We start from the raw sequence: 18,075 nt of genomic DNA, 5'->3' as shown, positions 1-18,075 counted from the left end.
ATACCTCTTGCAGGGAGAGCAATTGTTGCCATAGTACAGGGGATACCAGAGGGCATGCACTGCCTGTCAGTCCTCCTTTAAAAGCAGGTTATTATGAGGACAGTACCCAGCTGCCCCAGCTAGGCTGCTAGACAGGGAAGCAGGAGGAGGAGGAGGAGCCAAGTCTTAGAAACCCCTTACTCTCCTAATTCTGAGGCCATTGGGTGATCTCCACAGGTGAACTTGGGAAGTAGGCCACTGGAAGGGAGGGGCCTGGACCCCTCCATTATTTGCCAACAATAAATAGGAAAAATCCAAAAATATTGTTTCTGAGGGACAAGGGTTGCCCAAGAACAAAATGAAGGGGAAGCTGAAGTGTGCTATTGGTGGAAATTGCCCCATGTCTGTAAATGGCAAATTTTCCATGGGATCTAACTCAGTGGCAACATTCAAAAACACATTGAAGGACTTTTCAGTCTTCCAGTATACTCTGTTGCTGGCCTCAAAGTCAGCTTTCTCCAACAAAGGAATTTCCAAGGGAGACTGCGACAGGAAATGGCTATATTAGTTCACCAATAGGTTTGACAGTATTAGCCAGGAGCAAAACAGGTCTGACAATTTTCTCAGACTCTGGATTTCTTAACAAAATTTAGTGTCCTTGTTATCACCAATTACAGCTGTTGGGAATAATCACTGTACTTTTCAATACGCTTTTACATAGAAATATCACAAGCTAGGCCATTTAACCCTTTGTTCATTTCCCCCCCTTCCTTGCTGGCTGAGAATTCACTTCATGCATCTGATGTATTTGCTGAAGCCCATAAAAACTTATACTACGCTGACAATGCCAGTCTTTAAGGTGTCCAGCATTCTTTTTTGATCATTGTTACGAGAGACTAGGGAGCCCTGTGGCGCAGAGTGCTAAGCTGTAGTACTGCAGTCAAGTCTCTGCTCACGACCTGAGTTCGATCCCGACGGAAGTAGGTTTCAGGTAGCAGGCTCGAGGTTGACTCAGCCTTCCATCCTTCTGAGGTCAGTAAAATGAGTACCCAGCTTGCTGGGGGTAAAGGGAAGATGGCTGGGGAAGGCACTGGCAAACCACCCCGTAAAACAAAGTCTGCCTAGGAAACGTTGGGATGTGGCGTCACCCCATGGGTCAGGAATGACCTGGTGCTTGCACAGGGGACCTTTACCTTTTTTTTTTTTTTTTTTACAAGAGACTAACATAACACAGACCAACATAACAGATTAACAATTCACTTACTTTGCCTGAAGCAGAGCTTGCAGGGAAATAGAAGTCTGCTTGTGTTTCTGTAATGTTTAAAAGCAGAAAAAAAGAAATGAAGCAATTGCTTTATATTCTTGAAAGGGCCCGTATCCTTGTGTTGTAACAGCTAGTGTCCCAGTGGCCCCATTATGAAAACTACCAGTGGGTCTTATGGCGCACACTTTGCAGGGATTTCACTATTAGTATGAAGAAAGTCACTTGAGAATTGGCACAGGCTTGGTCCTTAGGAGATATTTCATAAGTGAAGAACATAAGAACATAAGAAAGGCCCTGCTGGATCAGATCAAGGTCCATCAAGTCCAGCAGTCTGCTCACACAGTGGCCAACCAGGTGCCGCTAGGAAGCCCACAAGCAAGACAACTGCAGCAGCATTGTCCTGCCTGTGTTCGAAAGCACCTAATATAATAGGCCTGCTCCTCTGATCCTGGAGAGAATATGTATGCATCATGACTAGTATCCATTTTTACTAGTAGCCATGAAGAGCCATCTACTCCATGAACAGGTCCACTCCCCTCTTAAAGCCTTCCAAGTCGGCACCCATCATCACGTTGTGGGGCAGGGATTTCCACAATTTAACTCTGCATTGTGTGAAGAAATACGTCCTTTATCTGTTTTGAATCGCTCACCCTCCAGCTTCAGCAGATGACCCCGCGTTCTAGTATTATGAGAGACTGAGAAAAGCGTCTCCCTGTCCACTCTCCATACCATGCACAATTTTATAGACCTCTATCATGTCACCCCTTTTCTCTATGTTTTTTTTGTATGAGTACCTGAGTACAAAGATACATACTGTGTATTACATATTACTTGAGCCCCCTGACATGCTTGTGTAGTTTAAAGTAAAGCAGACCCAAAAATGCATTGATATGCCAACAAACAGCATGTAGTTGGGTATTTCTACCCACGAGCAAACAAGAACAAGCCAACAGTGCTGGGAAGATATGATCACAGATCTCCAACCATCACATAAGTTTTGTTTCTTGAAGTGCAGGAACACACATTTGACTGTACATTGCTAGTATACTTCTGCTATCTATTACAGACCCTTTTCAGTTTCTCTAAACAATAGCACTAAAAAAAGAAAAGTAAAAGGGGAGAGTTTTGTTCAGAGACAGTGCTTACTTGTTACGGTTAAAGAAAAGTATTCAAAGTTGATAGTTAAAGATAAGTAGATGGTTTTGTGTCGTTCCCACAAGACAGCTCGCTACACTAGTTTAGTTAAAAACAAAACTGCTGCGTTGAGTCTCTTCTTGGAAAGAGAACCCTAAGATGGTTCAGCTATTACTTTTGTACATTTAAAAACACTGTTTATGTTTTCAAGAGAGCTCTGTTATTTTAGATCTTTCTCTTGTAATCACCCATTGCCATTACCCACCTTTAAACACTACAATTTCCCAAATGTGCACTTTTCAATTGCTTGAATAACTAGTTTGAGTTAATCACCACCAACAATAGTCATTGTAGTTTTAAAAATTTCTTTCGGCTGTGCCTGATGCAGTTTTGTTATGGAAGAAATAGCTTTTGTCTAAAATTGCCTTGTGCTCAGATCCAGAATGGCTTATATTTATTAATATTATTGCCCATATTATTTCATTCAATACCAAACAGGGCACAACAACCTTGAGTGGATGCCGCGTGAAGTAATCTGCATAAGATCTTAGACATTCATCTTCCAGAACCCTGAAAGTTGAAAAAGGAAATTTTGAATAACATTGACAGCAGGTTAAAATTATTTGCTTGAAGAGGACACTGCATCTTTCATTTTTTTTAAATTTAGCTATTCATATGCAAACTAAGTTGTTGAGCATTTTACCTATAAAACTTTCCTGGGTTTTTGTACGACGGTTTATCAGATGCGAAGGTCTTCGTTCTGTGTGGAGAATTATAATACCTGTATTTTGAAAGGAATGATTTATTTGATGTTTTTAAAACTCTTGGTATAAAGGGCTTCTTTGTTTCTGTAAACCATTGTCTATGAATGTCCAATAGGTCTCCATTAAACGTTTGCTTATGAAGGGGTTGAAAGGTCTTCTTTCTGCTGTGGCTCAGAGAAGGGCTCAGTCTGTGAGACTGGCTGAGTGGTAGAGGATGTTGGTGAATTATCTTCTTGCCATTGTAAAGAGCCTGAGATAAAGACTGCCAGACAATATCTTGGATAGTCTCCTCTGAGCTTAAAACATGGGACCGAGTTCTTGAACGTGGCTTCTTGAAATGCTTGGGGAAGTACTCATCTCTTTGTTTCAAGGATGGCATTCTTCTGTTTGTAGCCAAATCCAGACAGTTCTGTAACTAAATGCAAGTTGTGGGGGGGGGGGGTGGATTAGAAAAAGCAGCAGATTTTTTTCAATTAAGGGAATTGCATTGTCTTTATTTAGGCAGTACTTATATGGGAAAATACATAAACATTATTTATCCATAGGGCATTAATTTGGAAGGGGATGAGTTACTGCTGTATAATTCATAGATATCCGGGCTGTGTAACCGTGGTCTTGGAATTTTCTTTCCTGAAGTTTCGCCAGCAACTGTGGCAGGCATCTTCAGAGTAGTAACACTGAAGGACAGTGTCTCTCAGTGTCAAGGGTGTAGGAAGAGTAATATATAGTCAGAAAGGGGTTGGGTTTGAGCTGAGTATTGTCCTGCAAAAGTATTGTCCTGTAAGTATCAAGATAATGTGCTAATGAGGGTATGGTATGTTAATATGGAACCATTGTATCCTGAAGTGATCTGTTAATGTGTGTAATCCAAAGCTAATCTGTATGGCTATTGTTGAATGTTGTCTTTGTCTGGAGGTTTTTCAGGGCAGGAAGCCAAGCCTTATTCATTCTTAAACTCTCCTCTTTTCTGTTAAAGTTGTGCTGATGTTTATGAATTTCAATGGCTTCTCTGTGCAATCTGACAAAATAGTTGGTAGAATTGTCCAGTCTTTCAGTGTCTTGGAATAAGACCCTGTGTCCTGTTTGTGTCAGTCCATGTTCAGCCACTGCTGATTTCTCAGGTTGGCCAAGTCTGCAGTATCTTTCATGTTCTTTTATCCTTGTTTGTATGCTGCGTTTTGTGGTCCCGATGTAAACTTCTCCACAGCTGCAAGGTATACGATATACTCCTGCAGAGGTGAGGGGGTCTCTTTTGTCTTTTGCTGATCGTAGCATTTGTTGTATTTTCTTGGTGGGTTTAAACACTGTTTGTAGGTTATGTTTTTTCAAAAGTTTCTCCATCCTATCAGTGACTCCTTTAATAAATGGCAAGAATATCTTTCCTATGGGAGACTGTTTTTCTTGAGTTTTCTGATTTTTGTTTGGTTTAATGGCCCTTCTGATTTCATTCTTGGAGTAGCCGTTTGCTAGCAGTGCGTGATTTAGATGATTAGTTTCTTCCTTGAGAAACTGTGGTTCACAGATCCGTCTTGCACGGTCCATTAATGTTTTGATTATTCCTCTTTTCTGTCGGGGGTGGTGGTTGGAGTTTTTGTGTAAGTAGCGATCTGTGTGAGTTGGTTTCCGGTAGACCTTGTGACCTAACTGAAGGTTTGATTTACGGATGACAAGGGTATCAAGAAATGGGAGTTTACCCTCAATTTCCTTTTCCATGGTAAACTGAATGTTTGGATGGATATTATTAAGATGGTTTAGAAAGTCCATTAATTTTTCTTCACCATGGCTCCAAATGGTAAATGTATCATCTACGAACCTGAACCAGACTGTAGGTTTGTAAGGTGCTGATTCTAATGCTGTCTTTTCAAAATATTCCATGTAAAAGTTTGCTATTACTGGACTGAGTGGACTTCCCATAGCTACTCCATCAATCTGTTCATAAAATTCTTGATCCCATAGGAAATAACTTGTTGTCAAACAATGGCGAAATAAGGCTGTTATATCTTCTGGAAAAATCTGGTTAATCAATGAGATTGTGTCTTTTACTGGAACCTTGGTAAAGAGGGATACAACATCAAAACTGATTAATATATCCTTTGGATTGAGTCTTAACGGACTGATTTTGTTGATGAAGTGAGTTGAATCTTTGATGTAAGAAGTGGTTTTTCCAATGTGGTCCTGTAGGAGGGTGGTCAAATATTTAGCTAATTCATATGTTGGGGAACCAATGGCACTCACGATGGGTCGGAGTGGAACGGAATCCTTATGAATTTTAGGTAGTCCATATAATCGTGGTGGTTGTGCTTCAGTCTTGCATAGTTTTCTGTGTGTGTCGGGATGAAGAGTGGAATTCTTGATCAGAATGCTAGTTTTCCTGGTAATTTTGTAAGTTGGATCTCGTTTTAGTTTTTTGTATGTGGCAGGGTCCAGAAGTTCCTCAATCTTCTTTTTGTATTCTTCTGTTTTCATGATCACTGTGGCATTGCCTTTGTCAGCTGGCAATGACCATCAGAACGGGCTCTCTTACGAGAGAGAATTCACACTACCCGCAGAGAACTTGCTGCCACAGACAAGGAGTTGTTTTCCTTACATATCAATACTAGCCACAAAATGAGAAGCCATGATTGGGACAAGATTGATAATCTCACCTACAGAAAAATGGAACAGGGGTTAACCAGCCATACTTCCAGACAGAAGCAAAAGTTTAACAAATTACAGGAAAGAAGACAGAACAGTCCAAAACTTGACAACAAACGGATTATCTTCAATCTGACAGACCGACAACTCTCACCTGAAGAAACTTCCATCTTAGCTAAGGGAGGAAACTTTGCAGTCACTCCCACCCAAATTCCAGTGGAAGACATCATTGCAAATGTAGAATCTGCCCTTCGTAATCTACCTGAAGAAGATGCTGAGGAAATAAGAGGAGAGACAGCAAGAATTCTACGAAAAGCAAAGCCCCCTGCTAGCAATATAACACGCAAGGAGAGAAACGCCATCAAGACCCTCAATGCAGATCCAGAAATCATTATTCTACCAGCTGACAAAGGCAATGCCACAGTGATCATGAAAACAGAAGAATACAAAAAGAAGATTGAGGAACTTCTGGACCCTGCCACATACAAAAAACTAAAACGAGATCCAACTTGCAAAATTACCAGGAAAACTAGCATTCTGATCAAGAATTCCACTCTTCATCCCGACACACACAGAAAACTATGCAAGACTGAAGCACAACCACCACGATTATATGGACTACCTAAAATTCATAAGGATTCCGTTCCACTCCGACCCATCGTGAGTGCCATTGGTTCCCCAACATATGAATTAGCTAAATATTTGACCACCCTCCTACAGGACCACATTGGAAAAACCACTTCTTACATCAAAGATTCAACTCACTTCATCAACAAAATCAGTCCGTTAAGACTCAATCCAAAGGATATATTAATCAGTTTTGATGTTGTATCCCTCTTTACCAAGGTTCCAGTAAAAGACACAATCTCATTGATTAACCAGATTTTTCCAGAAGATATAACAGCCTTATTTCGCCATTGTTTGACAACAAGTTATTTCCTATGGGATCAAGAATTTTATGAACAGATTGATGGAGTAGCTATGGGAAGTCCACTCAGTCCAGTAATAGCAAACTTTTACATGGAATATTTTGAAAAGACAGCATTAGAATCAGCACCTTACAAACCTACAGTCTGGTTCAGGTTCGTAGATGATACATTTACCATTTGGAGCCATGGTGAAGAAAAATTAATGGACTTTCTAAACCATCTTAATAATATCCATCCAAACATTCAGTTTACCATGGAAAAGGAAATTGAGGGTAAACTCCCATTTCTTGATACCCTTGTCATCCGTAAATCAAACCTTCAGTTAGGTCACAAGGTCTACCGGAAACCAACTCACACAGATCGCTACTTACACAAAAACTCCAACCACCACCCCCGACAGAAAAAAGGAATAATCAAAACATTAATGGACCGTGCAAGACGGATCTGTGAACCACAGTTTCTCAAGGAAGAAACTAATCATCTAAATCACGCACTGCTAGCAAACGGCTACTCCAAGAATGAAATCAGAAGGGCCATTAAACCAAACAAAAATCAGAAAACTCAAGAAAAACAGTCTCCCATAGGAAAGATATTCTTGCCATTTATTAAAGGAGTCACTGATAGGATGGAGAAACTTTTGAAAAAACATAACCTACAAACAGTGTTTAAACCCACCAAGAAAATACAACAAATGCTACGATCAGCAAAAGACAAAAGAGACCCCCTCACCTCTGCAGGAGTATATCGTATACCTTGCAGCTGTGGAGAAGTTTACATCGGGACCACAAAACGCAGCATACAAACAAGGATAAAAGAACATGAAAGATACTGCAGACTTGGCCAACCTGAGAAATCAGCAGTGGCTGAACATGGACTGACACAAACAGGACACAGGGTCTTATTCCAAGACACTGAAAGACTGGACAATTCTACCAACTATTTTGTCAGATTGCACAGAGAAGCCATTGAAATTCATAAACATCAGCACAACTTTAACAGAAAAGAGGAGAGTTTAAGAATGAATAAGGCTTGGCTTCCTGCCCTGAAAAACCTCCAGACAAAGACAACATTCAACAATAGCCATACAGATTAGCTTTGGATTACACACATTAACAGATCACTTCAGGATACAATGGTTCCATATTAACATACCATACCCTCATTAGCACATTATCTTGATACTTACAGGACAATACTTTTGCAGGACAATACTCAGCTCAAACCCAACCCCTTTCTGACTATATATTACTCTTCCTACACCCTTGACACTGAGAGACACTGTCCTTCAGTGTTACTACTCTGAAGATGCCTGCCACAGTTGCTGGCGAAACGTCAGGAAAGAAAATTCCAAGACCACGGTTACACAGCCCGGATAACCTACAAGAACCAATGAACTCTGACCGTGAAAGCCTTCAACAATAATTCATAGATACATTCCTGATTCATCTTCCATGAAGGCTGTGGTCAGTGAATTCATCTTATTCTAGATTTCCTTTTTGTAGCCTTGTATAATGTCAGAAGGTTTCCACAAATAAGGTCTAGTTGGGTATTGGCATAAACAAACAACACAGACAACATTGTTACATATTCACATAGCTCACTGGGTGACCTTGGATCAGTCACTCTCTCAGCCTAACCCACTTCGCAGAGTTGTTGTGAGGATTACATGAAAGCCATGTAAGCTTCCCTCAGCTCCTCGGAGGCAGAATGAGGTAAAAATGTGATAGATATATATGCAGAACATTTATGATTGCATCTTAATGTTCGGTTATTCCTCCACCCCATCACTGCTGATCAGGTTCCTCCAATTCCTTGAGTTAAAAAAGCAGTTTGAAGATAGGTTTGAAATATATTTAAAGATAATTTGCTACATGTGCAAGTTAGGGTTCAGCAACATCTAAAAATAAAGTCTCTTCTGAACTACTTCAAAGTGCTGGTAACATTTACAATGTCTTCTCATGTGAAAATGCTTGCCCACATCAAGGTAACATTTAAGTACAAAGCTAGGCCAGCAGTTTTCCCCCTGATGTGCTAATTTTATGCATGTAGGGCTTTTTGCTAAAACTGAAGAGAGTATTCTCTGTGAATTGAGATGTAGTCTTATCCACTATTTGGCTAAACACACTGTTCAACTTGAAGCTGCACTTAATTAAGCAGGATGGGTGCAAAACTGTACAAGAGTTTGCAAAAAAGTCTTGAAATGGAGAGCATGTTTGTCACAAAAGGCTCAACACTGAGCTTACAGGTTAGGCAAGGATAACAAGATGAAGTGAGTGGGTGGGATGCAGAAAGTGTGAGCAGAAGGTAACATTGCGCTCAATAAAGTCATCATACCAATATTCATGTCAAAAAACTCCAACTCAAGGGAGCATTTCAGATGATCACATGGGATCTGTGCAGATTAATTGCAGTCGCAGAGTGGGCGAAGCAAATGGTGTTGTGGAAAACAATTTAAATTAAATCCTGGTCATGTATTCCATGACTTAATGCTCATGTAATAGTAATGAGAATTTTGATTAAAACAAAAACAAGCCCAGTTGTGGTGTGGAAAAGCACAACAGTGGGTGTGAGAGGAATGATTGCTCTTGTTGAACAGGCATATCCCCGAGGAGGACAGCTTGTTTAGCACAGAGGTCCACCTTGGAAAACAGAATGAGTCTGTAAACCAAATTCCATTTCTGCATTATATAATAATCACACAGGGCAACATAAAGAGTTGTATATTATCATTTTGCTGGAGCACATGAATTTCTCTGGTGCAAGGTACCTTTTACCAAGCTATAGCTTTCACCAATGGAAAATGCCTTGCACCAAAAGAATGCACACTGACAGAGCAAAATGGAGGATACAACCCAATGTTTTTCTTGTGAAGTGGTTCCCATGGAAGTATACCTGATGAAAAGAATGCTTCAAAACTGAAACATTTAGGATACTGCTATTACTACAAGTCAGATCAAATGTTTTTTTAAGAAGTACTTCCTACAATCCTCACAGGGTTGTGCTACTTGGTAACACAGGTGGAAAATCACACATTTTAATGCTTTATTTCATCAAACACTAGCAAATCACATTCAGGAAGCTATTACCATGTTACAATCTGTAACATGGGCCATGTTACTGTCGTGTGAAGTCCTCAGGGAGTCAAGTTCAGCTAGACAGAACTTGACTCCCTGAGGACTTCACACGACAGTAACATGGCCCATGTTTCAGATTGTGGATTATGATCATTTCCCATGGTGTGTAGGGCTGGGAAACAAATTTAAAACACAACATTGGCAACTGTAAGTAGGTTGCTGAAATCTTTCCCTGCCCATTCTTTTCCCCTTGAAAGTTATTTTCCCTTATCTGTTTCTCTAGGAGAAACCAGAAATAAAAGATAATTCATTGTTTAATGCTGTGGGATGGTTGTCTCAGGGAAAGAAGCGTGCACGCGCACACACACACAAAGTAAGATGTCGGTCTATATACATTTTAAAAAGGTAAAGGTCCCCTGTGCAAGCACTTGGTCATTCCTGACCCATGGAGTGACGTCACATCCCGACGTTTACTAGGCAGACTTTGTTTACAGGGTGGTTTGGCAGTGCCTTCCCCAGCCATCTTCCCTTTACCCCCAGCAAGCTGGGTACTCATTTTACCGACCTCGGAAGGATGGAAGGCTGAGTCAACCTTGAGCCGGCTACCTGAAACCAACTTCCGTCGGGATCGAACTCAGGTTGTGAGCAGAGCTTGGACTGCAGTACTGCAGCTTACCACTCTGCGCCACGGGGCTCAGTATATACATTTTAGGACATGAATAAAAGGCGGCAGCATGTGAATGAAACAGTGTTTGAGTCCCCAACTCCAATAGCTCTGTGCAGTGTCTGAGTGACAGGCAATTCCTAAAGGGGGCTAGGCTACTCTGTCTCTTGGTGTCGAAGACCTGGTATGTGAAATGGTCATGGCTCTCTACATATTTTAAAAGAGGCAAGACGGGTAGTGACATGTTACTTACTACCTGACCCACCTGTAACCCTGAACCTTTGAGAGAGAGTTTGTGGAGGGTGGTTGACCCTCAGTGTTGTCACAGCTAGATTCAAGTCCAATAACCCCTTAGAGAGTAACACGATTTTAAGGAATAAGCTTTTAAGGGTATTTTAGGATACCCGACAAAGGGAGCTTTGACTCTCGAAAATGTATACCTTAAAATCTTGTTGGTCTCTGAGGTGCTACTTGACTTGAGTCTAGCTCCTCTACTGCAGACCAACACAATTACCCTCTGAATCTAGAATGCTAAATAATGAAACAAGATATCATCAGCTTGAGGGTTTAATCACATAACCATTATAAGTATGTGACAACCACTGGAACTGGAAAACTTGCATGAGATGGCTCCCACCCCCCCACTCATGGCAAACCAGTCATGTTTTGTCATGTTTTCATGTGTAGGATTTATGCCCAGTATTTAAAAGTGGCACTATCCAATATATGGGAAGCTGCACATGACCTGCACATTCTCGGCTAGGGGTTACCATGCACTACTTTCCCTCCCATGACCTTTATTGTACCAGATATTTATGTGACTCTGCCTTGAGAGACTCATGAATGTTAAAACAATAGGAACCGGAGTTCTTTTTCTAAGTCTTTCCCATAGGTAGCCAGTATTTCCAAGCATTTCTGCATAGCCTAGCAAGCTAGAGACTTTTTTCTTTAAAAAACAAAAAACTGAAAGCAGACATTTTCTGCATTCTTAATAGGTATCAGCCACAGGTTGAACGAGCTAGCAATGTGGTCAGCTAAGAACTAGCCGAAGACTAACTTTTCTTCATTGCCCTCAAAAGGTATATAGATCATGCAGTAAATGTCTACTTACTTTATGATGATTGCTGGAAATGCTCCTGGAATGAATTGGAGGGGCTGAAAGAACACGTGCCACTTCTTTCTTGTATTTCTCAACTGCTTTGATAAGGGCCTCTCTTTTCTGTTGGTCTCTGTCTGTATACAAGGGGATATGAAAAGGTTTGTGAAGAAGAGCAAGCAGCAACCCAGTGACTCCTCAGCATTTTCTATAGTGCAGAGCAGAATCATTAGAGCGGTGGGGCCGGAAAAGCTGAAGGAAAGAACCCCCTAATAAACTCATCTAAAATCTTACCAGTGTATTCCAAAGTGAAGTTTCACCCTTTTCACATTAAACATTAAAATGGTGGTGTTGGAAAAGCTGAAGGAAGAAACCCCCTAATATTGTCAGCTAAAACCTTACCAGTATAATCCTAAGTTGAGTTTCACTCTTTTAAGCACATTTTACTTCAATGCACTTAGGAGGATGCAACTCTGCTAAGGATGGGACTGTTAGGCTTGGAGCCAGACGAGACATTTTGGCAAGTGCAAGCATTGCCACCTGCAGAATGCGATTTTCCTGCCTTCTGTCTCCCAGGGCAGCCTGAAATGCACCCCAATCCATTTCCCAAAGATTGCCTTTCCCCCAGGCAGGATTTCAGGGGACACTTCAAGCTTCCACATTGGGGGAAACATGGAAAAATTGTGCTCTTCCATAGGCAATAACCCTGGTGCCTGTGGAAATGTTAGTCTGGATCTAACCCTTAGGTTTCAAACTCTTACAGCCCAATCTTTGCATTTTTACTGAAAGGCAAATTCAATGAAACTCGCTTCTGAGTAAACATGCCTAAGATGATACTAATTTTATCTGATACTTGAGACTTGTGAGGCTCTCTGTCTTGAGAACTGATCATGACGTGGGTACTTTCCACATCAACATCTCCTTTCCACTGGGGCCAATGAGACTAACAATGGAAGTAGCTGCATGATCCATTTGATGACATGATGCAGAATTTCAGACATTGCTTACTAATGTGACAGATGCCACAGCAGGGGAAGTACTACAAAGCAAGTGCTTGAGCTGGGCCCGCGTTTTGCTTCAAGACTGCTCAGCATTAATTAATTTCTAGCATGAGAAACTGTATTTCATTCCCCCCATCTGTAATTTATACTATAATTTATGAAATAAATAACAGCATACGATTTCTTTAAACGGATCTGGGGAGGTATTATTCTTCACAATGTACACACTGTTATGGCTATCAAGAGGGGACAGCTAGTAGCTACTGCTTGTGTAGGGACAAAAAAGAAACAAGTTGGAATTGGAAAGGAGAAAAAGTTTGAATTGTATTGTATATAGGCTAGGAGGGTGACGGGTTCTAAAGGCATGCTGTTTGCTTTTCACTTGGTGCTGCTGCTGCTTTAAATATTAATACTGTCTGTTTGGATTCTTGCCTCTTCCTCATCTTATCAACTTATACACTTGTAAATATATGATATAATACTGCACAAGTCTCCACCACTGTCTCATTTTAATGGCTTCCTGTGGAACTTTCTCCCACTTGGCAAAGTGGGGAGTTTGAAACAGCGTCTTGGTTGCAGTAACAGAACCAGTGACAGTGATTTGGGTATCACTCAGTTCAACTCTCTGCTCTCCCGTTGCAACAATTCTCCATTATTAAAACATGACTTATAGTAAACTGGCCAAAACGGTTTTTGGGAAAGCAAATACAAGAAAGAATGTCAGCCTTCTCCTCCAAAGAGCTCTAGAGAGCATAGAAGATTATCCCATCCTTCTTTTTATCCTTACAACAACCCTGGAATGACTGGTCTGAGGTCACCTAGTGGGTTTCATAGATGAGTGGGAACTTGAGCCCAGGTCTCATTCAGCACAGTCATACACTCTATCCACTACACAACATGGATCCTGTACACTGACTTACTGGTTAAATGTTTCTTTAGCAACCATGTTGTAGGCTTGTCCACTGTAGCTGACTGTGTTTGTGGGAACTCTAATGGTGAAAAGTATGGGACAATATTGGCCAAGGAGCAATCCTGCATTCAGCATAACCAACTTGTACATATGGGCCTCAAAGCCATGATAGCATTGCACTGTTGTCAACTATATATGGTTCTGACTGACCAGGCAGAAAAGGCCAGATAGAAATGTTGTAGATAGCAGTATTTTTCAAGATATATGGATTGTGGGAATCAAGCACTGTAGTGATGCTAGCCATTGAGAATCAAGTTGCTTCCTATTTGCATATTTGGAATTTGCTTCTTTATCACGCTCTAGTGTGACAGAACTGTCACTGAATGTTAGTAACTACGTGTTTGCCTAACTACTTGGCAACTGTGCCATTGGAATGCAATACTGTTCCTTTCTCTTGCAGCTCAGTCCTTAGCAGATTTGTGTGTGTGTAAAGTGCCTTCAAGTCGCAGCCGACTTATGGCGACCCCTTTTTGGGGTTTTCACAGCAATAGACTAACAGAGGTGGTTTGCCAGTGCCTTCCTCTGCACAGCAAGCCTGGTATTCCTTGGTGGTCTCCCATCCAAATACTAACCAGGGCTGACCCTGCTTAGCTTCTGAGATCTGATGAGATCATGCTAGCCTGGGCCATCCAGGTCAGGGCAGATTTACACCCTTCTAAATCCACTGAAGCCATTGGGTTTAGAAGGGTGTAACTGCTTAGGATGGCGGTATTGGGCTGATGAATGGCCCATAGGGAACAATACTGTGTTCCTAAGTAGTAAGGGGAACAAGGAAGAGAGAGACATCTATGCCCCACTTGCAAAATAAATGCTGCCCTTTAGCTCCCAAAGCACAAGCCAGAATTAATGTTGAACCACAGAAGTGAGCTAGCATGTCTCTATGGACTGTGTGTTAATTTTTTGCTTCTGTAGTTTTAGGGCACAGACAAAATTGTTTTATCATATTGTTTGTGCTCAGTTTGACAAAATGGTTGCAGGCTGCTCCGGATATGTTCCCTGAAGGGTAATGGTAATGGAGAAGACAGCTGTCACTTATGCCCTTGCCAGCAGGAAAAAGGAAGACAGGGTGATGAAGTTGGGCAATCATATGCATTTAAACAGTGTTGCCAGACACAACTTGTCCTGATAGGTGTGGATGCCAAATGCTAATGTACACCACTGATGACCATGCCCGGAACAAAATGCTAACGGCAATAATGCTAAAGCAAGAGTTTTATGACTGCAAAGAGTATGTGTGTGAGACAGAGCACCTTCTCATCTAATGAAAAGGGAAGAATAAAATGGAGAAGGGAGAATGTTGTCAGCCACTCTGGGTCCCCGTTGGAGAGAAAAGCAGGGTATAAGTGAGATAAAATGAAACAATAAAATGAAATTTGCATTTTAACACCAACACCCCCCCCCCGGTTACAGTACATAGCATTTCCTTAATACTCAAAACATAGCAGGTCATACTACAAGTAATACAGGATAATACTGTTTCAGCTTCACTTGGTGTGGAAGCAGGTGGATGTTGCATGCAGTAATTGCAGAATAGTGTTTTTATGCTGACTGTGAATCTGACTATGCAAGAGCATTTCCCTCAGATGGCTCTGGAGAAGGTCTGGACACATTAAACCCTGTCTTCAGCCTTCTTTCTGGGCCAATTCAACCCCAATTTACAATATAAGACCCACTCTCCATTATGATACCATATATGGTTCTGACTGGAAAGAAAAGGCCATGTGTCTGTCTTTCTTCTCTGCCTCTCTCTTCTTTCTGTTTCAGTCATCCTTTCTGCATGTTCCTCCTTGCATTATTCTTCTGTTCTATTCTTCTTCTCTTAAACATGTTAAAACCAATGAACATGGGATTTTAGCAGCTGATCCGGGGAAGACAGCATGGATTTGTCCCCAACAGGTCCTGCCACATCAACCTCGCTTCCATCTTCGATTGAGTGATGAGCTTACAGGATTGTGGGAATGCTGTCTATGTTGTTTACCTGGATTTCAGTAAAGCTTTTGACAGGGCTCCCATGATGTTCTGATGGGTAAACTGGAATACTGCGGATGGGACTGTAGGATAGTTAGGTATATAAGGGACTGGTTGGAGAACGGCACCTGAAGAGTAGTTGTCAATGGCATTTCATATGAATGGAGGGAGGTGACCAGTGGGGTGTCACAGGGTTTGGTTCTGGGCCCAGTACTTTTCAATATTTTTATAAATGATCTGGATGAGGGGATAGAGGGACTGCACATTAAATTTGCAGATGACACCAAATTGGGTGAAGTAGCAAACACCCTGGAAAATAGAGATAGAATTCAATGAGATCTGAACACAATGGAAAAGTGGGAGGATGTGAAAAAGATGCAATTCAACAAGGATAAATGCAGAGTTCTACATTTGGGTAACAAAAATGAGAAGCATGCATAATGGATGGGGAATAAATTTCTGGATAACTGTGTTTGAACAAGATCTTGGGGTATGGGTGGATTGTAAGCTAAATATGAGCAGACAGTATGATGCAGTGGCAATACAGGTTAATGTGGTCTTGGGGTGTATCAACAGAGGCATAACATCCAAATCACAAGATGTCATAGTACCACCACTGTATACTGCATTGGTCAGGCTGCACCTGGAGTACTATGTGCAGTTCTGGAGGCCTTGCTTCAAAAAGGATGTGGACAGAATGGAGCAGGAGCAGAGGAAAGTGACAAAGATGATCAGGGACGTGGAGACCAGTCTGGAGAAGAGAAGGTTGAGGGGGAATATGATTGCTCTCTTTAAATGTTAGAAAGGCTGTCACTTAGGGGAGGGCAGGGAGCTGTTCCTGTTGACTGCAGAGGATAGGATGGGTATAAATTATAGGTGGAAAGGTACTGGCTGGATATTAGGCCTTTTTTACAGTAAGAATAGTTCAGCAGTGGAATCAGATGCCTAGGGAGGTGGTGAGCTCCCCCTCACTGGCAGTCTCCAAGCAGTGGCTGGACGAAAACTTGTCAGGGATTCTTTAGGTTGATCCTGCATTGAGTAGGTGGTTGGAACAGATGGTCTATATGGCCCCCTCCCAACTTTATGATTCTATGGTCCTTAAGGAAATTAAATGAAACAGATTTTGCAGTATCATTCCTCCTGTTTAAGAAGAGCACTCTCAGTTTAGCCAAAAGCTGTTGCAACACATGAAAGCAGGCAAGTTATTAAACTGTAAAAGTTTGCTATTGGGGAAACTAAAGGATTGCTTTCCCCAATTGGTTATATAATATGTTTGCTACCTGAGTAACATTTACTTACTGATGTTACATGCTGCTGCTGTTGGGTGCATGTCACAACCACCCCCTCACTTGTACAAGCTTGTGATTCTGATCACTTAACCTAGGGAACAAATTTATTGCAGCTCATCTTGAGAGCTAGAACTTTCCCCAAATCTTTGTGTGTATGTGTAAAATGTTGTCAAGTCACAGCTGACTTATGGTGACCCCATATGGTTTTCAAGGCAAAAGACTAATAGAGGTGGTTCGCCATTGCTTTCCTCTGGATAGTGACCCTGGAATTCCTTGGTGGTCTGCCATCCAAGTATTAACCAGGACTAGGGAAGGGCTGTGGCTCAGTGGTAGAGCATTTGCTTGGCATGCAGAAGGTCCCAGGTTCAATCCCCGGCATCTCCAGTTAAAGGGACTAGGCAAGTAGGTGATGTGAAAGACCTCTGCTTGAGACCCTGGAGAGTCTGAGTAGACAATCCTTACTTTGATGGGCCTGATTCAGTATAAGGCAGCTTCATGTATACATCCTGCTTAACTTCTGAGATCTGACGAGATTGGGCTAGCCTGAGCCACCCAGTTCAGGTCCACCAAATCCTTAGCACTATGTTTTAAAAAGCTTTGAGAAGCAGCAAAATACTTAAAAAGCTACAATCCAAGAGCCTTCCAAATAGCTTCTTATAGTTTATAGTTTATTTATGGTTTGTTGTTTGTTTATTTATTTAGGACATTTATATGCCACCTCTGCAAAGACCTACTTCCTATACTAGTCAATTGGGAGATTTTAGTCAATCAAGAAGTACTTGAACACTTTCCCAGCCATTTTACTGCCAACTACAAGTCAAAAAGCTAGGGGTATTTCAACAATTATGAAGATTTTTGTGACCCTCCCCATTCCTAAATCTCTTTGGCTGACAAGAGTGAATCCTCCAGATTGACCTGCCATTCAACATTCACTGCTCATCCCATAATATTCCCCTTGAATACTAAGAAAGATTGAAATGAAGCTAGGTATGCTTGACCTGAGCAAGGCTGTTAACAACAGGACATTTTGGAGGTAATTGATTCACAGGGTCACAATAGGTCAGAAGCAACTTGATGGCACTTAACACACACAAGCACATTGAAGACACATTCTACATTTCCAGTACAAATACTAGAACTACCCTTCTCCGCCACACACACACCTTTGAAAGGGCTATAGACAATTGTCCTGATTTGGATGGCCCAGGCTAGCCTGATCTCATTAGATCTTGGAAGCTAGGCAGGGTTGATCTTGGTTAGTATTTGGATGAATGACCACCAAGGAAGTCTGGGGTCATTATACTGAGGC

The 18,075-nt window shown here is 41.5% G+C and overlaps 1 protein-coding gene across 1 annotated transcript in view; it reads right to left on the bottom strand.

The window, feature by feature from the left end:
• LOC130480751 (spermatogenesis-associated protein 7 homolog) overlaps window positions 1-18,075 on the bottom strand; it is a 70,080-nt gene that overhangs the window by 13,250 nt on the left and 38,755 nt on the right. The window contains exons 4-7 of the mRNA XM_056853373.1: window positions 11,554-11,675; window positions 3,081-3,556; window positions 2,887-2,947; window positions 1,244-1,290 (exon numbers count right to left, since the gene is read on the bottom strand). Coding sequence (XP_056709351.1) covers window positions 1,244-1,290; window positions 2,887-2,947; window positions 3,081-3,556; window positions 11,554-11,675 — 706 coding nt within the window. The remainder of the gene's footprint in view (window positions 1-1,243; window positions 1,291-2,886; window positions 2,948-3,080; window positions 3,557-11,553; window positions 11,676-18,075) is intronic.

The sequence above is a fragment of the Euleptes europaea genome, chromosome 7 (assembly GCF_029931775.1).
Source record: "Euleptes europaea isolate rEulEur1 chromosome 7, rEulEur1.hap1, whole genome shotgun sequence".
Classification (NCBI taxonomy): Eukaryota; Metazoa; Chordata; class Lepidosauria; order Squamata; family Sphaerodactylidae; genus Euleptes; species Euleptes europaea.
The sequence above is the reverse complement of the archived record's forward strand: the minus strand, read 5'-3'. Positions and strand labels throughout refer to the sequence as shown.